The 25496-nt window shown below is 31.7% G+C and overlaps 1 protein-coding gene across 1 annotated transcript; it reads right to left on the bottom strand.

The window, feature by feature from the left end:
* Nucleotides 1–386: 386 nt before the first annotated feature.
* LOC144250646 (uncharacterized) lies at nucleotides 387–23093 on the bottom strand. Its single transcript, XM_077793537.1, is given in 6 exon segments — nucleotides 387–443; nucleotides 445–1539; nucleotides 2721–2866; nucleotides 10562–10688; nucleotides 16732–16798; nucleotides 23008–23093. Coding segments are annotated over 6 exon segments (1578 nt in total).
* Nucleotides 23094–25496: the final 2403 nt, after the last annotated feature.

Genomic DNA, 25496 nt, shown 5'->3' with positions numbered 1-25496 from the left:
GATAAAGAGCTTTGCCACATTCTTTAAACTTCTATGGCTTTTTCCTAATATTAATCCTCTGGTGTCAAATAAGTTCTATTTGATTAATCTTTGCCACAATCTCAAATTTGTATGGCTTTTCGCCCATTAGAAGTCTCTGGTGTTGACTAAGAAGTGACCTTCAATTAGAATCTTTGCTACATTATAGATATTTGTATGGTTTCTCCCTAGTATCAATTCTCTGGTGCTGAGTAAGGCATGATTTTTGATTAAACGCTTTGCCACATTCTTTACATTTGTACGGCATTTTTCCACTATGAAGCTTCCGGTGCCGAGTTTTTTTCCGATTTTTGATTAAAAGCTTTGTCACTTTTTTTCACATTTGTATGGTCTTTCTCCAGTATGAACTATCTGGTGTTGAGTAAGTTCTGAATTTGATTAAAAGCTTTGCCACATTTTTTTACATTTGTATGGCTTTTCTCCAGTATGAACTCTCTGGTGTTCAGTCAGGTGTGATTTTCGATTAAAAGCTTTTTCACATTCTTTACATTTGTATGGCTTTTCTCCAGTATGAATTTTCTGGTGTTGAGTAAGGCATGATTTTTTATTAAAAGCTTTGCCACATTCTTCACAAATGAATGGCTTTTCTCCAGTATGAATTCTCTGGTGTTGAGTAAGGCATGACTTTTTATTAAAAGCTTTGCCACATTCCTCACATTTGTATGGCTTTTCTCCAGTATGAATTCTCTGGTGTTGAGTAAGTTTTGATATTTGATTAAAAACTTTGCCACATTCTTCACATTTGTATGGCTTTTCTCCAGTATGAATTCTCTGGTGTTGAGTAAGGCATGATTCTTGATGAAAAGCTTTGCCACATTCTTCACATTTGTATGGCTTTTCTCCAGTATGAATTCTCTGGTGTTGAGTAAGGCTTGATATATGATTAAAAGCTTTGCCACATTCTTTACATTTGTATGGCTTTTCTCCAGTATGAATTCTCTGGTGTTGAGTAAGGCATGATTTTTTATTAAAAGTTTTGCCACATTCTTCACACTTGTATGGCTTTTCTCCAGTATGAATTCTCTGGTGTTGAGTAAGTTTTGATTTTTGATTAAAAGCTTTGCCACATTCTTCACATTTGTATGGCTTTTCTCCAGTATGAATTCTCTGGTGTTGAGTAAGGCATGATTTTTTATTAAAAGCTTTTTCACATTCTTTACATTTGTATGGCTTTTCTCCAGTATGAATTCTCTGGTGTTGAGTAAGGCATGATTTTTGATTAAAAGCTTTACTACATTCTTTACATTTGTATGGCTTTTCTCCAGTATAAATTTTCTGGTGTTCAGGAAGGTGTGATTTTTTATTAAAAGCTTTGACACTTTCTTTACATTTCCAGATTTTATCGCCAATATGATTACTATAGTGTTTAAAAAGGTTTGAGCAACACTTAAATACATTTTCATATTTCTTCAATTTGTAAAGCCTATTGTTTTTAGTAACACATAGGATTTGAGTAAAATATTTTTCACATTCTTTACTTATGGAGGATTTATCACTGCTCTGATAAAGAATTGAGGAATTTTTAAATGCTTTTACAATTTTTTTTAACTTGTAGAGCTTCCCACCAATATTAATTCTCTGGAGATCAGAAATTCTTGTAGTTTTATTAAAAATGATTTCACATACTTTATAGCTGTAATTTGTCTCTTGATTATAAAAGCTTGGATAAATAAATTTTGGGTATGGATTAAAAACTTTTTCACTTTTCTCATTGGAAAGCTCTTTTAAACGATGACATGGGTGATTTCTAGGATTTAAAAAAAGAAGAAAATTTTAATGACTTTCACAGAATTTACATTGTTTTACACCAAATTTATTATGCTGTGAATTACCTAGGGCAGAGACTGTCTACAGGTCCTAAAAGATTTATCATAAGTATAGGTCTCTCTGAGTATCACTGAGGGTGTTTTAAAAATTCTTTCTACTTTTAAATTAAGCAATATTATGTAAGTACAAATACTCCAACATTCATTATACTTCCATGCATTGTCACAAGGAGAAACTGTTCATTTCATCATTTTTGTAAAGTAACAGTCAGAGAGACTACTAAAACTCAGAAATTTCTTCTTTTCCTTGTCCTTCTTTTTCTTCAATTTGTCTAAAGAAATATTTGTGTATATTTACTCAATTGTGAATTTTAAATTATTCCAGTGACTAACTAAAGCATGAAATAGACTCCATTGCAAATTTTTCATTTTTTAGAGGAATGGTATAATTACAAATGCTGTTCAAATATACTTAAAAGCACACACAGGTCCTGAAATGTGAATGCCATATGTGTTCTTGTCTCTCTCCAGCTTTGCCAATGCCCCACATCCCTACAGTTCCACCTTTCTTCCAACACACTATTGTCTAATTTTAATTTGTGGGGAATCCTGCAGGCACTGGGACATATTATTGCCCTGATGTGCCAGAGCATTCTTCATTAAGCCAAAGAGCAAACTTCATCTGAGCTGGGCTCCTCAACTTTCCAGCAAAAATATCTATCACTGAGGGTGTTTTTAAAATTCTTTCTATGTAACTAGCTCACTGAAATAAGTTAGAGAATACTTTTGTTTTGTTGAAAACATATTCCTTGAGATGCACAGATAAGTAGTCCTAGGGCCTCAGAAAAATCAAATGGCAACAGGATTTAGTTCATTAGGGACATGTATAGGATCCAGGAAGTCTCTGTTTCTCACACTTGGAAACTTTTTCTCATTCCACCCCAAACCACAAAAATACATAGATCTTTTGGGATATTCACTTGGAGTCTGGTCAAAATCCCTGTTGATATGAAAGATGAAGCAGTGCATGTCAGATGGAGCTGCTGAAAGATATCTATAAACTGTGCATGAAATTAAAAAAAAAAAGCATGGAAGCCTTTAGGGGAAAAAGTCTGGTATCTGGGAACTCACAGTTGAAATCCAGCTGGTTTGAGACTATTCAGTACATGTTATATACTACCTAGTTTTGTCTAAATTAAGCATGGCACTGGAGATGGTATCATCCATTGGAGCCATATAGCCACTTAGCATCACAGAGATGGGTAAAACATGTAAGAATGCCAATCAACCTGTCTCAAGAAAGACTCTTCCTGTTGAAATCTTATTCCTACTTTGATGCACACTCCCTTAAATAAAGAACTGGAAAAATTATCTAGCAGAACTTATGTGGTCTAGAGAATCTATGTTTTACCGCTTTTAACATAAGTTCTTGCCTGGTCTTATATTCCTTTACTAATTATTTCAGATATTTATTTTTTTTTTCAGATGGCTCATCACCTTCCAAAAAAGAAATTTCTCAGGTGGGATGCTTGATGTCCCATGACATGGAGTAATTAGGCAAACTTATGAGCCATAAATACATTGATAACTACACAAAGACTGCTTCAGTTTGAGTTAAAATTATAAGTACATATTTACAAGCACCTTTGACTCAAACTATCAAGTTTCAGGGAGAAGGTTCTACAAAGTGGGCTTCTGCAATGGTAGACAGAATCATGAAATGACAAAGACATTATAGTTTTTTTTTTTTTTTTTTACAGAGGAGAAGTTTAATGGTAAGCCATTCACATTCAAAGGTTGTCTTAAATCACCACTGTGGCTGCTTTACTTTTCTCAAAGGGTTATACAATTATTAGCTTAAGCCCTTCATTGTTCTTCATTTGCACAAGACCATCCATACTACTTCTATCTCAGGCTTGTTTTATACCTCTTAGCTAGATCCCAGAAAAGTGTCAGAAGCCTTTCACAATTCTCACAAGACCCTCATGTCTGCTTTTGGGGTGTGATTCCTGCAAGCCATTTGGGCTGTGGGCTTTCTGGGAGACTGTGCTAAAAGTTACTGGGACTTTCCTGTGTTTGGATTGTCACACATGACAGATGAGCTGTATGCTTATTTGATGTGTTTTAGAAAGATTCAACTGCTTCTCTTCTTTTTTTCTTTTTTTTTTTTTTGCTTAATTATTATTACATTTAAAAGCAATACCTACCAAAATTTCACTGTAAGCACATTTAATTATTGAATTGTTCTTTTCAACAGAAATGTCTTACTAAGGCTTGTTTCAGCATTTTCTTAATCTGCATGTATTTCTTTTAAGTAGAAATGGTATGTATGTGTTTAAATTAGACAATTTGTCTATACTGTGTAGAAAATCTCTTTTTATTACTTTATAAAAAAGACAGATTAGAATGCTGCAACTTTAAATTAATGATCTGTACACTTTTCTCTAACCTGCGCTTATGTAGAGATTATTAAAAGTTTTAAAAACATAACTGACTATAAGCATTTTATAACTTTTTGAGTTTTTTTCATTAAAATGCCTATTTCTATTCTAATTCTATTTCTAAAGCTGAGCAAACTGGTTGAGTCTTTATTATTCTAAAGGTATTTTTAAGATACAGCTTCATAATGCCCTGTAAACATTGTGTAAATGTAATTTGATACATGTTTTTTCAATTTAAAATATTGTGTATTGCAAGTGGTTTTACAAAAAATACTGAGTAGTAAAACTTTTACAATTACAATAGTGTAATTTAAAGTTTTAATGAAAGAAAAACTGAATGGCACTAGATGAGCAGTTAGTCTATTGAGATTTTTGTAATAATATAACCTGATGAACTTGTAATTTTTTGGATAAATAATTTTCATGTTTTTTTCCATTCGTTAAGACAAATTCTGAACTTCCCTCTCTTTCAATTTCAATTTCTTGTTTAAAACCAAGTATTAACTGTCCTGCTTTCCATACCTCTGATTTTTCAAGTTTTGCAAAATATATTGTATTTCTTGCTCTCCTGAAAATTCTTGGTTTTGATTAGAAGACATACCTAAAAAAATAATACAAAGTTATTTCACTTACTATGGTGAATAACTCTGCAATTATATAAAACTTTATCAAAGTGGGGGGGGGAATAGCCACAGAACAGTATGATTCAAGGTGATTATTACTCAAGAAATACATAGAATTTACTACAACATGATGACTAAAGCTTTGAGAATTTTGAAAATTATCTTAAGAAATTATAGCACCATAGATGAGGACAAAATGCAAACTGACTAATATTACTACAACAATGTCAAATCATATCCCTTCACTTCAACATATTCAGAATCCACCAATGACTCAAATGTTTCAGGAAATGAATATCTCTTATTTGTTTATTTACATTTTTATCTTTGGGGGGATTATTTCATAAGAGAACACAGGGGTATTCTATCACCAAACTAGATCCACAGGCATTTCTATATTTCTATATCTATATCTATATACTTTTTTTTAAAGACAGTTTATGAAAAAGATGCTGAAATTTATTTTAAACTGGCATTCCACTGTCTCAGCTTTCCCATTATATGGAATTAAATTTATATATCATTGCACATCACCTTTTTTTGTTTACTTTGTAACTTCCAAATATTTTTGAAAATGACTATAATGATCTAATTGAACAGATTTTGAATAGAAATATCCCAATGAAAATAATAGCTCACACAATAAAAAGTGTAATCAACTCAAGCAAACAATGTAATACTAGTAATTGAGAGTTCAAAAATTGATGTTGTTAATTATCTAAGTAATGCCAGAAAACCACCTGAAATGTATTTAATAAACTAAATATAAATGTAGAAAATTGAAAAAAAAATAGAAAAAATAGCAACAGAAAAGTTAGAAATTATATAATAAAAATATTCTTTTAAAAACAATGTCTCAGGCTGGGGACACAGCTCACATGTTTGAATTTTTGCCTTACATGCAAACAGATGGGTTTAATCCCAGGCAAAACACACACACACACACACACACACACACACACACAGTCTCATAAATTAGAAATTTGAGGAAGAAAATATATCAAAGGCTAGAATTAATTAAAATACACATGTACTGCTGGAAGATGTGATACATGACTGTAATCCCAGTATCTGGGGAGACTGATGCAGGAGCACCATAAGTTCAAAGACAGACTCAGCAATGGTGAGGCACTAGGCACCTCAGTGAGATCCTATGTACTTTTATATAAATCCAAAGTAATGATAAAATAAACATTGAAGGTAATAGAATAAAATAATCACCATAAAATCTATGAAATACAAATTAAAGCAGTTTTTTTATAGTAGAAAAATTTATAAAAAATCAACAAAATTTGAAACCCACAGAAATAAGTTCTTTCTCATCAGAAATTTAAGTAAAAATAAACTAATTTGTAAAAAACTAAACAGAAAACAAAGTGATTAACAAGATTAAACCTAAAAATATATTAACTATGTCAGATGCAAATCTACATGTTTTCTTAAGATATAAGGTCACAAAAGTCTAAAAACAAAAAGATATAACAAATATTACATTCAAAATTGCAAAGGTGATAATAATTATATAAATGAGAGACAAAGTACAATATCATGTAAAGATAAATATGACTAATCACTGGAATACAATCATAGTCGAAATATTTGTAATTCCAATCATATTTTTTATATATATTAAGAATCACAGAAAAAAATTCAACAGCATAAAAAGCAACACAGTAACAGTAGGACACATCAATCCCCAGTTGATGTAAATAATAAAAAAAAATCATTGCATTAGTTCTCACGGAATGAAAAAACTTCAAAAAGCATTAAAAGCTAATTAGGTTTACAGAGGCAATCTTCTTTATAGTGTAGGAATATTGCTCCAAAGAGATCAGGTTAAAAATACAAAACAAATGTTAAATATATTAAAATATTGAAGTTGCTTTGTAACATAAAATAATAAGTTGGAAAGCAAAAGTGAAAGTGATATTCAAAATTTATGAATATGAGTTTAAAGACAAATTCAGCAATTAAGCAAGGCCCTAAGCAACTTACCTAGGCACTGTCAAAAAATAAAATATAAAAACAGCTGCCAGCTAGGCACAGTAATATACACCTGTAATTCAAGCAGCTTGAGAGACTGAAACAGCTGGATTGTGAGTTCAAAGCCAGCTTCATAAACAGCAAGGTGCAAAGCAAATCAAGGAGATCATGATTCTATGTAAAATTAAAAAAATGGGGCTTTAGATGTAGCTCAGTGGACAAGTGCCCCTGAGGTCAATCCCCAGTACCCTTCCCCCAAAACAGCTGTTGATGTGGCTCAATGGTTAAGCACCTGTTCTAAAAAAAATGTGCCAGTAGCACTCCCAAAAATCTAAGAAGACTATGTAATACCAAACAATCAATATTATTTTTGTGTAAACAAAATCAGTTATTTGAACAATTCTTTAGAATATTCTTGGTACATCAATAACTACACAGACTAAAAAAATTTAAATAGTAATTCCTGATATAAAATAATAAACACTACAATATTCAATGGAATAAAATTAAATGAGAAAGCCATGGGTAATAAAATTGAAAGTATATCAATTAGCCCTCAACGTGATGGTCAAATCAAAATATATTTACAGACCTATTCTCATTAAACAACATTCAAAAGAGATCAATGTGGCAAGCAAATCAAATATCATTTCAAATGACTACATGAAGGCAATTTGGAATGAAAATGTTAGAAATCTTTTCAAAGATAATAAGCTATATAATATCTATAATGATCAACATTCAGGAGAGTATGTTAAGTAAAATAGTAATTCACACCCCCCCAAAAAAAAATACCAGGTAATTCTACTTCCGAGAGATATCTACTGTAGCCAAATATAAAGACCAAAAGGAATGACATTAGGGATAAAAAAAGTAAGGAAAAGGAGAACTTGTTTGAAGAAAAAATGTGATACAAAAAAATTTGAATGAACAGAACTGACCAGTAAATTTAAAATGTATAAGATAATACATTCAGCAAAGATATACAGTTTTGACAACAATTACATATTTGACAAATATCTAAAAGATAAAAGAATTGTAAACATCTTTATGGTACATTTAAAAAGCTAATGTCGTATTCCTAGACAAAAGAACAGATTTATATATGTAGAGATGATAAATATGCCATTAATTCTAGGTACTTTTAAGACTGAAATATGGAAATACAATTCCAACTTTTGCCACTTAGCAAGAGTCTATTTCAAACTAAAAGTCAAAAGGGGGTGATGATGTAGCTCAATATTCCAAGAACCTCTGTGTTCAATCTGCTGTATGTGTATGTGTGTATGTATGTATGTGTACATATGTATGTATGTGTGTGTGTGTATGTATGTGTGTGTGTGTGTGTGTGTGTGTATATATATATATATATATATATATATATATATATATATATTGCAAACGTTAGATACATTACATGTTTAAACACAAAAGCAGAGTAAATAATCAAGGCAATATACAATCATATATAAAACAGGGGTAATATTTGTACTTGTAAGTAAAAGCATAGAAAACTTGATTGAAAATTGGCATATGGGTCACATGCAGTTTAATTTTACCTAATGTTGTCCTAAAGTGACAAGTCATAATAATTTCTATTCAATTATTACATATAGATATAAAAACAAAAACAGTATCACTAATGTGAGAAAACATAAGAACAACACTGAAGCTCTCTAAAGAGTGAGAGTCAAAAAAGACCCAAGAATTTGAGAAATGTTACCTACAATATTATGAATAATTGTATTACAATAGAAATCTTTCTTTTAATTTTTGTAGCTATAGATGGATAGAATGCATTTATTTCATTCATTTATTTTTATGTAGTGCTAAAGATAAAACACAATACCTCACATGTGTGAGGCAAGCCCTCTGCCACTAAACTACAGCCCCAGCCCTGAAAATTCTTCTTTAAACCACATTGATCAGCTATACTTACAGAACCACTAGGAGTAGGTATTGTGAAATACTGCTATTCATTACATGGCAGAAAAACTTTACAGAATATTCAATATAAGCATTCATATAAAGTTCTGATGAGAAAAATTTGAATGAATAAATATTTAAATTATATTAAAGAAACTCTCCTGTAATATTAATATCTTACAATAGTTTGCCTAGAGATATTTGGAAATGAGCAGATTTTCTACGGTGCCTCCAAATGCAAATAAATGCCAGGTTATGCATATCCTCACAGTCATTGGGGAATAATTTGTAGGGGTGACAAGACTTTGTTTCCCCACCTTAGAATGCCCTGCAACTTTCCCAAGGAACTAATCAAGTAATTAAATACATGTGCAATGTAAAGCTGCTATGGCAGTGCCCTGCTTGAAAAGGCTCTGCACCAGAGTATTATCAGCCTGAAACATAATCTCTGGCACACAACTCCTTGGAATAAAGAAACTCTCTTTTTAGACAAGCACAAAGGTTCACTGAGTCTAAATCTGTCCATAAAACAGTAAGCTTATACAATGGACTTTCTTGAGAGCTACACAAAACTCCTAACACTGCACATTGCAACTTAGTATGTAACTGATAAATAAGCTGCATAATGTTGCTAAGTTTGTAATCTGCCTAGTAATAAAGTGAACAGTATGTGCTAGTGATGCCAATGACCTAAATTAACCTGTGGATATAAATAAAGCTTGGCAGTTTGTCCTCTCTGTCACTATGCCACATTTCCTGTCACTTATCTGTGTCTTCTTTTGATTTTCTTTTTTTTTTAGAGAGAGAGAGAGAGAGAGAGTGGGGAGAGAGAGAGAGAGAGAGAGAGAGAGAGAGAGAGAGAGAGAGAGAGGGAGGGAGAGAGAGACAGACAGACAGACACAGAGAGAGAATTTTAATATTTATTTTTTTCGGTGGACACAACATCTTTGTTTGTATGTGGTGCTGAGGATCGAACCCAGGCTGCATGCCTGCCAGGAAACCGAGCTACCACTTGAGCCACATCCCCAACCCCTCTTCTTTTGATTTTCCTACAATATTTTGTTAATTGAAATGTAGGGAGATAAGTGAAGGACAAGAAGGAGCTTAAATAATTGATATGCATGGTAAACAGAGAGTATGAAATGCTCTTTAATGATTGCAACTGAAACAAACCTAGGTTTGAAAAAATATTTTCTGTCAGATTTTAGCTTATCAATTAAGATTTTTAAATGTGAATTCCTCTTTAATTTTGGACCTCTTATCTGTATTCTTTGCTTCATTGATTTCTACCTAATTTGATATGTCTACTGTCACTTTTCTCTTCAAATCCCAAGGTTATTTCATTGGAGACCAAGTGGTGACCAAAGATTACATAGAGACATCAATTTTTTTTTTTATGGAATATGTCACGTTTTGTTATTTTCTTGGTAACTAAATAAGTCTTTTTAATGTTACCCTCATTAGGAAAAAAAGAAAGAGAAAATCCTATAAGAGTCTACAAAATTATTTTCTCAAACATTTTTTTCTAGACAAAAACACTAAAATACTTTGAAACCATTTTCATTCTCTACATTGTAATCACTACTTAGAAAAGATAAATTACACCTAAAAAGAAAAAATCTTTAACATTTTGTTTTCTACATAAACAAATGCCCAATCTTTGTACTAAAAACAAGAAACAAACTTTTTAATGAAGAATAGAAGCTACCATAAGATACTCTATAAAGTTAAAAAAATAAATATTGGTTTTTAATTAAAAATTCTGAATGAAATTTAGGCTCACCAATAAACAGTAGGTTTTTACAGATCTCTAACATCACATCTCCATATAAAGTCTGTTGAGAAGGGTCCAGGAATTTCCATTCCTCTTCTGAAAATTCAATGACCACATCCCTTAATGTCAATGGTTCCTGAAATAAAAATGAAGAAATACATAACACATAAACCATATGATTAATGACATAGTATTTAATTTCATACAAATTTTAATGAGAGTTAAAAGAGGTGGCTTTCACAAATGGTAGTGATGTCAACCATTCAATAAGATACATTTTTTGTGGTGCCCGGGACTGAACCCAAGGGTTTTTGCATGAAAGGCAAGCACTCTACCAACTGAGCTATATCCCCAGCCCCAATAATTCATTTTAAGCAGTAAAATTGGTGGATAACTTTGGTATAATGAAATCCAGCCAGCAGCACATGTAAAGAAAAACACTGAAACAAAAAAGGTGGGAAAAATCCAACATAATTCCAAAGGATAAATAATAGTTGCAATTAGTTATTGAATATTCAAAAGAAGAACAACCAAACAAATGAATGATACTTGAGATATGCATAGCAAAATTGTAAGTAATAACTATACTCAGATGACAGTGGTCACCTTAGTGTGTAGAAGACATAAGAGATCACTAAACACACACCAAAACTTTCAACAGTCCACATAATTATTTGAATGGTTATCTCCAAAGTTGTCTATCTTCTCATTATTTAAATATACCATAAATCTATACTGTATTTTAAAAATTACTTTTGCAACATCACAACTCACTTCTAAAACAAAAGAATAAAATTTTTAACTATCAAACTATTACAAAACACTTAGGTACTTGGGTCAACTTGAATCACATGGCACAAAGTTATAACAAAAAATAAAAATAAAAAAAGCAAATTAATTGAATAGACTATTAATCTCTCAGTTCATAAGGAAACTGACATATCAGGTTTAACATTCCCAGATTTGTAAAACCACTCTCACTGTGAAACTGTATCCTCACTTGGCTCATTTCAAAGTAGAAATTGAGTGAATACTAAGCAGTTAAGAAAAAAATTCTGAAAGGCTCTTGCACCCTAAATGCCTCTCTGACAGCTTGGAAATACTCATTTTACCAGGGTCTCAGTTATCACTAGTGAACAAACACATACATGAAATTAGTATAACATTCTGATCTGTGATGTCTTTCTTCTGATTCAGCATTATTATTATTTTTTTAATTTAGAGATTTAATCCAGGGGCACTCTACCGCTGAAATGCATTTCAAGAAGTTTTGATTTTTTTTATTGTGATAAATGGGCTTACAATGTTGCTTAGGGTCTCTGAATTACTGAGTCTTGAATCATATTTACTTTTATCCTACCTCATTTTTCCACATCACTATGATTACAGGTTTGTGCCACTTTTCCTGACTCTGCAACCACTTTTGATACCAAATGTGCAAACTTGCACAATAACCAATATTTCAACAACTAGTAGTCCAATAATTCAGTTCTGATACCATCTAGTACAGATCCCACAAGTTTGGTGTTTGCTACTATCAAATTTTACTAAATTAGGTGCCAGTTTCAAGCCCCAGAATAGAACAATATTCATATTTATAATTAATTTCCTATAAATTAGGGGTCTCTACATTTACTCACTCAAGTTAATTATTCTGATAAAAAAAGAACACTTATGTATACCAGCTTGTTATAAATTATATAAATCTGGAAGATAACAATTGAAACCTTACATAGAATCTAAAAAAAGTCAGAGGAAAATGGGACACTATGTAGGCCATTTGAGGAAATAAGTGGTTGAAGATATTACCTCCAATTTTTATGTTCTGCCATAGAAGAGCCCCTTTCCCAATAAGATTTAGAAGATTCTCACTATTTTAAATATGCTGATTCAGATACTCATTCTGAATATTCCCATTGTTTTACATAAAATAATATTTAATTGAACACTTTTACATTCAGGGGTAAGAACAAAATATTTGTTAAAAAAACAGGTTGGTATTCTTTAGATAATTTCCTTTATATGAAAATCTAAGAATACTGAGCCGTCTCATGGCAGTCCAAACCAACATACACACAATTTTCTTAAAACTCCTAAGTATTCATTGGCTTCAGGGAAAAGGATACTTCATTTGGAATTTTGATTTTTTTTTTCTTTTTGGTACAGGGGTATTCTACAACTAAGATATATTCTAGACCTTTTATTTTTATTTTTTTTTGAGACAATCTCTCACTAAGTTGCTACACTAAGCTTCAGCTTTGATCTTACTTCCTCAACCTCCAGGTTGTTGTGATTACTGGCATGTCACAATATGCCCAGAAAGATATGAATGCTCTTACTTCCTTTTGTCCATTTTCATTTCACCTTATTTATTTGCTATTTCTTCTAAAAAGAAACCCTTGACAGCCTAAGATTTTGGATGCATCCATATCTTATATTTGATAAATTTGAAGTATTGCAAAATACATTGAGAAAAACAAAAGCTGCTTATTACCTATCTCTGATTTTTTTCCAATCTGACATTCTAGAAGTAGCTCTACAGCAATAAAAATTATAGCCACAGATAGAACGAAGATCTCACTTAACCTTCAATGATGTTCTTTTTCAAGCTCAAAAAATTACCTTAGTTTGAATATAATTTTATTTGAAATTTGCCTCTATCTTTTCTCTTTGGCAACTTTTCTTAATCTTTCAAATATTAGTGATGAATTGCATTTTATAGGAAATAAAAATATTAGACTAAGTGAGACATGCTAAACCCACCATCCTATTTATTGAAATATTTAGTTACCACCCCAAACCTGAGGCATTACATTATGTCTTCCAATTAGCATATACTGAGTTTTTCCTTGAAGACGTCTGCATAAACACACTAGGTTTTTTCTTTTTTTTTTTTTTTTCTAAGTCCTTATTACAGATTATTCTCCTTTCAAATTCTGGCCCCTTATACTCAATCTTCCCTACATCATTAAGAAAAAGGAGGACCAAAATCATATTTCCCTTTCTTTTCAGTTACAGAATCAATAGATCTGAGCAATAATGTGTTTCTGCGGAGTTGAACCTAACTTTTGGGGAAAATAATATTAATATTCCAATATCTGAATTATTTAGATGAAACCTATAAAGGATATTCCTATAATCTCTAGAGTATCTAGAGTATCCAGCTAGTCCAACAAGGTGTTCCATTCCCTGACCACAAGCTGCTCTGTAGGAAGAGAGGATTACACACAGGTTCGCATTCTCTAGGTAATTCAACAAATATGGAACCTGTGGACACCTTGGGTCAGCTTCATGTAATTTTTACCCCATAGCCACTCAAAGACATGGCAGATGCTGAAGAGACATCACACTCTAAACTTTCTTAATGGGGACCTAAACTTGCTGTCTATGCTTATGAAAGACAAATAAACAAAAGTTCAAAGATTTTTTTTATTTTAATATCAAGGATAAAAGTCAGCAGTGCCTACATACTGAGCATCATTCACCTCCCCTTTATATTTTTTATTCTCAATATATTAATTCTCTCACATCAGCCTATTAAAATGCTGAGGTTATGAACTTGCATCTTCACACCTGACATTAGGTACAAATATTTTTTAAAGAGTTTCATGTTATAATAACATGTTCCTCTCATGTAAAAGTACAAGCACACAAATGCACACACACACTCACTTTTTAAAATTCCACACAAAACTAAGAGAAAAAAATGAATTAAAACTCTGTGTAATTTGAAATATTCCAGGGAACAATACTTCATTATATATCGCAGAGAAAATATGGCATTTAGGAAAATCATGCTTGCCTACATTGGAAGATGCACTTAAAAAAGTGGGTGCCCCTGATAAGGAAAGAGAAACTGAAACTCCTTTGACCTCAAATCCTCTCAAATATGAATTATTTATATGAGTCAAAATTCTCATGTCCTTATCCTGTATTTAATAACCACTCTGAAGGGGTGTAGGTAAGAAAGTACAGAGCTGGTTTCAGGCCAGACACAGGTCACCATTCAGAGGACAAAAAGTAGAATCCTGACTGTCAACCCCATTCTTAGGGACAGATGTGGCAGTATATTGAGCTCTATCAAATTTAGACTAGGGTGAAAAGATTACAAAGGTGACCTTAGGAAAGTGCAGGTTCTCACAATTAGTTATGAATACTTTTACTCAGCCCATTTGTTTTTATTTTATAATGTCCAGCACTGAAGACTTCTTATTTTTAAATACTCTAGACCCTGAAAGTCAGAAGGAAAGGGCCCATTACAGAGCCACCCAGGCATCCAAAAACCTAGAGATGGATCAAGAGATTTGCCTGAGACAGAGATGAATTGTTTCCCAGATTTTGAAGACTTAACTCTTTTCTTTGGTTTTTCCTCTGATTCAATAATTATCACCTCAATCATTTTTATTTTATAATTTTGTACCTGAATAGAAAAATACCATGCTTAGACCCCTGTGCCTGAGAGTGTAAGGTGAGTAATTTCAATTCAGGCTGTAGGACCCCAAAATAACAAAACATTAATTATATTCCTTCTCAGACAGAGCTTGCTATGTGCAAGAATACCTGGCCATAAAAGGGGACATAAGTATTTAATGTTGAATATAATTTTATATCAATTATCAATGACAGTAATACCAATGACAGATTCACAAATGCAAATAATAGAGTGAGAATTACTTTACATTTTTGGATTTCATAACCTTCATACTCTGGCTAAATAACGCTTTTTGTTTGTTTGTTTGCTTTTGTTCCAGAGACAGACCCCAGGGATGCATTACTGAGGAACATCTCCAGGTCTTTTCAATTTTTTTTTTTTTTTTTTTGCCAGAATCTCACTAAGTCTTTCAGGCTGTCCCTAAGCTTATGATTAACTTTCTTTAGTATCCTGATTCACCAGCATTATAGGTATGCAACAACACACCCAGCTCATGTTCAGAAATTTTGAAGCAACTAAATTTTAGAAAAAGTAGATAATCTTCTACAGCATCATAGTTGGAAGAAATAAAATGATAAATATATGTGAAACTGAACTTTTAGGGTTTGTAAGGAAAACAAATAAAACAAATAATTATACGAATGTATAAATAAATTCCTATAAAATCTTATAACTCATAGGTTATTACAAATAATTGGTACTTTATAATAATTTAAGTTATAAAATAATGAAACATTATATTATATAATAAAATCATGCTTATAATTTCTAAGTAATTTTTAAAAATATTTTTAACCCAAATATCCATAATTTTATCATTCCAATATAGAAACAATGAAAATTGTTAGTTAACTACATGTATTTTTATTAATTTTTCAAATCTCACACTTCTTTCTACTTCTAATACTTCTCAATGAAGATCAACCACATTCCTAGAACTCATTAGCACATGTGACAAATGGCTGTCACATCACAAGTGTATATCTGATATGCTGTGATTCTCTGGACTGCAGATAATTGAATGACTAAAACCCTCCTTTCTTATTAGAGGTAAGGAAATATGTCTTCCTTAACAATATTTCTCCTTTAAACCAAATGAGAAAGAAATGGTATTTTTAGACCCAGGAGTGTGCTATAAGGTGAGAGTTGCCTAAGGCAGGCCATTCTTCCAAACTGAAAACTGTTAAGGTCAGTAGTCTTTTCATATATTAGACAGAAAACAAAGGATGATGCAAATCCAGGGAAAAGTGTCCTCGTGTCTTCATATCTGTCTACACCTAGACACTGAAATTTAGTTGTGAACAAAAAGATCAACTTTTTGTTTGTTTTGCCATTAGGCCTTCATCCTAGTGATCCAGCTATGGTTGTCTGGTTTATATTTGTGCAGATTATGCTCTGAGTTAAAGTACTAATAAAATTTTCATGTCTACATGAATTTTGGCATTATTCAATATAATTTTATAGGACTTTCAACATAAAAAAAAATAAATTAGTACTTTTTCCAAGCCTAAATCTATGCAGTTAACTTGAAATTAGCATGTTTTGAATTCTGGCTTCCTGTTTCTATTAAATGTATTTAAGCTATTAAGTATTAAAAAGCTGCTAAGTATCACAAACTACCAGCAAACTAATTCATGATTCAAATGAGCAGTTTATGAGCAAGCCAAATTTGGACTCGGTTTATCTGGGCTATTCTGATTTCAGCAGATACTTTACAAGTGCAAGCTCAGCTATTTGACATGGTTACCCTGTTTCTGGAAGAGAGATGGCTGTCCACTCTGGTCTTTTCATTCTCATCCACATAGCCTCTTCTCCTTCATAAGCCTAATATGAGCTTCTTCTTCTCAAGATGATGAGGTTTACAAAGACAAAAACAGGAAGAATTCAAGACACTTTAGATCTAAGCACAATACCAGTACATTTGCATTTTCTCTCTCTTCTACTTGGTGTAATATAGTAGCCATTTTTAAATTCACATATTGGCAAAGAGATACTGCCTCTTCATAAGGACAGTTATAAAAGAGTATTGCCAATTACTGAGATACAGGGAAGGATATGGAACTGGAGATATTTTTGCATTTTATGCTTTTTCTTTTCTTTCAGAAAACAATTTTTATTTTTATTCTAAATTAATAAAACTTTACAATGCCACAGGTACTAAAAGGTTATTCAGGTTTTAAACTTAGAAACACAACAGCCTGCCTTAAGAATTCAGATTTTCCCCAGGACACAATAATCATGAAACTTTTCTAGGGCTCTTGATATAGTTCAATTGAATGCAAAAGACTGTGGGTTTAATTTCCAGCACCAAAAAATAATCATAAAAAATTTTCTAAGAATTAAGAAACTGAAGAATTACACCTATGCTATTGAAGCACAATATCCTTTACTATTTTTTTCCTATTCAAACACTTTTAAGAACATTCAAGTTTGTGTGTGTGTGTGTGTGTGTGTGTGTGTGTGTGTTTAATAGGGAATAATTTGGGAAAATCAATTTGGACTCTGTTTTGAAAATAAAGCTAAATGATTCATTTTTATTTTTCATCATGAGATAATAGTAAAAATGTGCATAACACACAATGTATCTTCAACTTAGTTTATTCTCTTTTTTTGGTGTTCATAGTCTACTTATGATTTTTAACCTAGAATAAACTTAGATATTATTTTTTATAAAAAAGTTTCTTAATATAAAATCAAGAGAACAAGATAGGTATACTGAAAAAATATTTCCTCCTCAAGAAGTTTGACTAAACACCTGGAGATATAAAAAAAAATTCTTTGATTTTTTTTTCAACATGGCAAATCTCTTCTCTACATACCCCCACATGAAAGGCTGAAGTGGACAACTCCACACAACACACAAGGAAACCACACAGAGCTAATGTGTTTTCAACTATGAACCAATGGTTCCTAGTTCTGGCTAAACTGTACAATCACCTGAAGGGCTCCTTAATTTCCAAAAACAAAAATAAATAAATATTGCATTAAAACAATGTAATCCATATCCCTGGAGAGAAACCCAGGCATGTGTGTCTTTGAAAGATATGGAATAAATTACCATGTGTAGTAAATACAAAAAAAAACTACTACTTTAAATTAACATCTTTTGATGAATGAGTTGCAAAGACATATAAGATATGTGCTCATGACTTTGGCCACCCAATTTCTCAGTATTTTTTTGTTTGTGTATTTTTTTAGCTATGAAATATACTTGTGATAATCAACTAACAAATTAAAAAATCTTATTTTTAAATCAAAGTTCTGGAGATTATTGTTGATAAATGCTTGTTGTTATTCCTTTATGTTTGAGGTGCATGAGCACATTATGGCAGAAGCCAATGGCAAACAGAATAACCATATGTCAACAATTCCTTTCAAGTACATACTCTACAATGAAGTAAACAATTCCAAATATGATTTATTTTTGCAAAGTTTCCACTAAATAAAACACCCTTGAAAATAAACCTTAAATATATGGACTATTATTGGACAATTATTCAAACCAGAGTGCCTCTATTATATTATTGATATCCTTTGCACACACTGAACATTGATATTAATTTTGCCAATTCAACTCAGTTAAAAATTACTGGGAATACACCAGGCACAGATTTATGTGCCTTGATTATGAACCACATCATTTTTTCAAATAATTTAACTGGAGAAAATTATTTTAAAAATGTGTTAATCCATGTGTTGTGCTGCATGCCAATAATCCTAGCAATAAATGTGCCTTATGCTTTTGGATTGCAAGTTCAATGACAGAATTCATAACATAGTATGGTGTCATTTCAAAGAAAAAAAATTATATTCACAAAGTGAATATTTTACCAGTGAAAAAATATATATATTCTCCACTGGTATGTGTGTGTGTGTGTGTGTGTGTGTGTGTGTGGGCATATGTATTTGGTGATACTTACTTCCATCCTCTGTACTGAGGGAAAAAAGTGAATAAAAAAATAATGTTTATGAAATGGGTGCTGAATTAAATAAATAAATAAAGTTTCAACCAAGTGTTAGAACATGGATAAATGCTTGAGAATGATAAAATATTAAAATAGAAAAAAAAAAACAATTTGAGATTTATACCAAATCATAAATTGTTACTAGTATTCTGAGAAGCATAATTATTTCAGAAACTTAACTTTTAAAATTTTCATTAAAGTATGATGCACATATAAAACCACATAAGGCATTTATGTAAAGATTCAGAAGTTATTCAAAAGTAAACACATTTTGAATCAGCCTCACTGAGGACACTTGAAATCAGTTTTTTCATCTACTATCCCAAAGAGCAAAAAGGTTCTTAATAACTAGCATGGGAATGTTTTATTACATGAATGTAAAATGTATTATTACATAAATGTAAAAATGTGTCTTAAAAAAGTAAATATTTTACCAGTTACCCAGATTTAATACCTATGTATTATATGCCATTTTTATTTTTTCTATGCTTCTACCCATTTTACAAAATAGGCCAGCCATCCTCCTTGTATATTTATTTTTTGGTGAGGTATAAGTACATACCTTGAATGTCATAGAAACACACTATACAGTTGTAACAAATTAGAATGTTAAAACCTTCACTGCTTTTAGGCAAAGAGTATTTACATCATTGCTTCCCCCCCAAAAAAAAAAAAAAAAACATTTTCTTTTACATGCAACTTTGTTTTCCCCAGAATGATGTTACTGGAATTTATTATAAACACTATAATTTTATGTTGCCTAGCGTAATGCAATATAACTTAAATACAGCTGCTGTAAGTGTCAATAAGCATGTGTGCATCAGTAAAGTGTTCCTTTATATTGATGACTGATTTTGTTTTTTATGGATGCACTACAAAATTGTTCATTTCAACATTCAAGAACATTTGAGTTATTTCTTATTTTGGACCATTAGGATGAGTGGGGCCATCAATAATTTAAAAAAAATAATTATTCCACACAGCTTATTCTTTCCTAGTGTTTCAATGAGAATATATTTTATTTGTACTGGTTGCTAAAAAAATTATAATTTCCATTTTATCATTCCCATTTAATTAGAGCCAATATTATATGAGTTTACTAAATAAAAAATAAAAACCTTACCACACTCTTTATTTTCTTGTACCCTTTGTGCATGTATGATAAATGTTTATGTACACATTATACATCCCAAAATACATTGCATAATTTTTGTACAAAATAACTATAGGTTATTTTAAAACAAAAAGAAACAAGTGTCAATCTTAAGGTTACTAATATATGTTAGCCATGGAGGTATACACCTATAATTCCAGTGACTTGGGAGGATGAAGCAGGATGATCACAAGGACAAATAGTGCCTCTGCTATTTAGCAAGGCTCTAAGTCACTCAGCAAAACACTGTCTCTAATAAAAATATAAAAAGGGCATGGGAGCACAGGATTTGTCCTAGTGCTTAAGTGTACCTAGGTTCAATCAATGGTACAAAAAATAAAAGATTTCTAATATATTACATAATTTAGGCAGTGTGATAAAACTTTGACAATAATACAGCACATACAGAATTTAATAGATAATACTGATAAATTATAAAAATATTATTAGTAAAATTTTGGCTGTAATATTAATAGGTATGTAGTATTTGGTAAATTTTCTTTCTATGTACATATATTTGTAAGTATAGATTTTTAATATCACTATTTATAGGTTGAGGTACCATTTAAACAACAGAATATAGTATTCTTTTATATTGATTCTTTTATGTTTTACAAGACACTTTTTCTCAGCTTTTTAAAGTTTTCAGGAAAGTGAATTCATAAACGGTTTCAAAGTCACTGAACACTACACAATAAGGAGTATAGAGATCCTTTAATACCCCTGGTAAAAACTCTAAGACACATTAGAGATGAAAAACAGTTCTATGTGACCATTCTGAATTTAAGTCTTCACTCTCAAATTTTTAGGTACACAATGACAGCACACTTTAGATAACATTCAGCCAGAAATTCACCATATTAGTCAGAAGCCCAAGTGCATATCCTTTGTTGATTTTTCCATTTTATCTAATTTTTTTTCTATTTTTACACATTTCATTTATGGTGACCTTGAAAACATCTACTTTGTTTTTAGCTCTCTTATAACTCATTTAGGGAAAAAACAAAATTAAGTAGCAAGAGACACAAGTAAGCTGCTTGGTATATACCTTACTTTTACCATATTAAAAATGTTGGTTTGAATCTCAAAAATCTACAATTCAGAAACAAAACAAAACAAACAAACAAACAAAAACAAACAAGACCACCACAGAGACACAAGTACATCCACTCAGTGAAAGAAATGAAAGAAACATGAACCAGTAAATTTTCTGTTCTCAATTAAGTAGGTGACAGAAGGAAAGAAGAATTCCTCTAATTTTTAAAAATAAAAACATATTTTCAGGAAGTTTGTCAGAATCAGCCCTACACTTTTGAAAACTGCAAAAATAAAATATATTTAAAAGTATTTCAGAAAAAATATTTTATAAAGAATAAGTAATGAGAAGTTATATAAAAGACAGAGTTACATCTGCAGTAAGCAGCAGGTAAGATATTAAATAAATAAATAAATAAATAAATGAAATACTGAAGAATTTCAATTACCAAGCTCATTCTGTTTCTGAAAATATGCTAGGCAGCTTTCAATTAAACTTGTAAATATATAAAAACAACCTGAACAACCAGTATTTATATTTGATACCTACCACTTTAGGAGGATTCAGTTTGGTTACATTGTCAATTAAACTTGCAAAAAAATCCATAGATTCCTATTGCTACTAAAAGAAATAATCACAAATATAACAGCTTAAAATAATAAAAACTCATTCTTTTATAGTTATGTATGTTTTTATTATCAAAAGAGAGGATTAATAACAAATTTTAGCAAAGACACACTCCTTCAGGAACTCTGGAAGAAAATCATTCCAGCTTTTAATGGCTATTGTATTTTTTCTGTGGTTACAAATGTTTCCCTTCTCCTAGTAGTGATACAGCCTTCAAAAGAATAAAGAGAGACCACACACACACTCACACTCGCACACACGCGCACACACACACACACACACACAGAGAGAGAAAGAGAATGGTGCTGTCATAAAAAGTTACAACATTCAAGCCTCATAGAATCTGAAAACTACAGTAACATAGATGTTAGTTCCTCCATTAATTTTATTTGTATTCTTGCACAGAGTATTTGACAGGATGACAAAAAATAAAATTTCATGCACAGTGGATGAAGGAAGAAAGTGGACACTGATCCAGGAGAATGTAGCAAGACAGGTTAATTATACACAAAACTGACTATGACAGATTAAAATGTGACATCATACACTGTCTCCAGATGCAGAGCAGAGGACAGAGCTGTGTACAGAATTGAAGTCTTATTTATTTTTTCTTGAAAACCTGTAAACCCACTCAATTACATGGAGCTTTGGATTATTCCAACTAATACACTATTTATACTTTCTGCTTGTCCTTGGTCATCCTCTTAAAATGAATGTACATGGTACTTATTTGAATACTGGGAAAAGAGAAACTATATCGGTGACCTATATTACTCAATTTTTAAGACCCTTTCCTGTTTAATTTCATTAAATGGATTTATGTGAAGGCCAATTTTTAATATTGTAGATGAGGAACACTCAGGTATCCAAGCTGAAATATAAAGTGAGAGAAAATACTTGCAAAGTACATATGTAGCAAAAAGTTGATATGACAGAATGAAAGTGGTTTATATTTGTGAGGAAAAGAAGGCATACCAAAAGACTAGGTTATAGTCAAAATATTTCTAAATTCACTTAATTAAAAGAGGAAATATTAAACCATTATGTAAATTTACAAAAAGGAGTATAAATAATGACTATTGAGACAAGTTTACAAAAAAGGAAATTCACTATTGCATATCAATCAGGAAGGAGAACATGAAATAGAAAGGCAAAAAAAAAAATGACTGAAATTACAAGCCTTGTGGAACATTGATTTGGTACTGCCTACATAGGTATATTTCAATGAGTCATCAGTTCTACCTTTGGAAACCAAAATATTCTGAATTTTCCAACAGGTTACTGCCGCTGCTGTTTTCATCATGAAAATACACTGCTTCTGCCGCCATCTTTCACTGTCCAGGTTCTCTAAGTCAGGGCCCTGGTTACCAAGATTCCCATGAGCCCATGCCCAGTCCCAAAACAATGTCAGAGTAAAGCATAAGGAATGTGGCATCCTTGAGAATCAAGGATCTGAATGTGGCACAATGAAAGAAAAAGCAAATTGGAACAAGTAGAAGAAAAAATGGTGAAGGACTAAAACAATGGATCTAAGGAGGATGAAGAAACTGCTAACTGTGTATTAGATAAGAAAAGAGGTTGATCCCTATGGGGAAAAAGACAGGATATACTGTGGCAGCTGGATACTTACCCCAGTGGCCTCATATTTGTACATTCCTGAAAACCAGAATGCTGTAATCAAACAAGCATGCCACACACCTGGCTTCCTGCTCTTAGAGCTTTACCAGAAATGTCACTCTCATTTTTTTCAAGACTTTGAATTTATCCCTCTCCAGGCACTGCTCATCCAACTTAAATCTGCTGGTCCTCTACTTCTGAACATGTTCTGTCTGAGCTCCCTCAGATTGACTCCAGTAACTCATACCTAATCTTTTTTTTTTTCTTTTTCTTCAAATCATCCCACCAATCTTTATACTCAGGTAACCTCTCAGAACTGAACTGTTAATGCTCCATCCCTGACCTTTTAAGCTACCCCTCTTTTTTATAACTCCTGGATCACCCTCCTATTTGCACCACCAAGAAAAACCTTCAGGCATAATTGGTGTAAGATTTTGTTTCCTACACAATGAGACCATGTATCAAAAGAAAATATTTTTAAAAATCTAGGATGTTGTTCAGGGGTTAAGTGCCTCTGAATTCAATCCTCAGTGCCAATAAAAGAAAGGGAAAAGACTTCAATAGCCACCTTTTAAAAGGAAACATAGTGTTCAATAAATATAAAAATAGCTCAATAGCTTTAGAAATTTGAAAATGGGAATTAAAATCATATCTGTGGCAAAAAATTAAATAGTATAAGTAAAAACATGGAGCAAGTAAATTCTCAGGAACTAAAGAGAGAGTAAAAATTTTTATTTCTTTTAAGAAATGGCTATTCAAAATACATGTTTATTCCCTAGCAGAAGCATATGTTCATTAAAATTACTGCATATCTGAACCATAATAACATATACGGATATGGCTGCATTGGTCCAAACAGGTGAAATCCAGGACATGGAGAAAAAGCAATGTACATTGAGAAAGATATAACAAGAATAGGGTTAGAAAGGCAAAGGTAATACAGTGAGAAAAATGATTTTCAAAACCCATTTTCATCACTATACATCCAGTTTGACAAATATGTGAGTCATCACATAATTTTATGTAGATGTCACATACATGTGTTATTTTGCATTCATGCAAGTATAAAAATATATAGAGTTTGAGAAAATAAAAATATACAAAACAACATAAAGACTTTATCATACACATCATTGTGTACATGGTAAAACTGATCATTACCAAGATGCAAAATTTCCCCTAAATCTACAATATCACTTCACTAAAATATTAGCATATTTTACTTTTAATGAGAGAAGTGACCAGAGAAAAAAATTCTAAAATTCATCTGGAATATTACATGTTATATATGAAACCAGCAACCCACAAATTCTGAATTTAAAGAAGAACTTATTTTACAATAATGAAAAACAAAATCCATAGATGAATGTGTATGTATGTAAAACATTATGTATACTTAATAGGAATTGAAAGGTCAACATAAATCTAAACACCTCAAAAACAACATCACATGTGAATGGTTGACATGGCCAACCTGGAGAAAGATCGACTTGGGAGCAGAATTCACTGGTATAGTTTGTGTACAATCTGTAAAACACATGATTACAATAATAGCCCAATGATAAAAGGCATACATTAAGTGAGGGCAATGTTGGGAATATAAATAAGTAGTAGCTCCTGACTCACTTTCCATTAATGAATACATTAAATGGAAATATTACATTTCAAGTTCCTCTTAGGCAAAGTAAAAAAGTGAAGGGTGAAGGGTGTCTCAGGAGATTTATTTCAGGTGCAGGGCATCCAACTACTCTCCAGATAATCTCCACACAACATTTCAGAGTGCTTCTCCCTTTCCAGTGTACACATACGGACTCAATACCCTGCACAGTAACTATTGCCTGGCTTTCAGGGTGACTTGCATTTTCCCAATAGATTTTTTTTATTATCTAGGTGGAAGCAGAACCTCAGTCTCCTGAACACTGTGAAGAAAGAGTAGAAATGAATCTGAAAGAATGACAAGCTCCAGAAATTAAAACTCGATCAGATAGTGTAAATCATAGCTTTTGTACTTATCATATGTTGGATTAAACAATTATCATCCAAGAGCACCTGATTGGAAACTGCTTCTCTCCTAGTCTGAATCCACTGAGCCTACTATCTACTAACAGTAGATG

Source organism: Urocitellus parryii, chromosome 16 (genome assembly GCF_045843805.1).
Source record: "Urocitellus parryii isolate mUroPar1 chromosome 16, mUroPar1.hap1, whole genome shotgun sequence".
Taxonomy (NCBI): Eukaryota; Metazoa; Chordata; class Mammalia; order Rodentia; family Sciuridae; genus Urocitellus; species Urocitellus parryii.
Note: the sequence above shows the minus strand (reverse complement) of the source record. Positions and strands in the feature narration are given on the sequence as shown.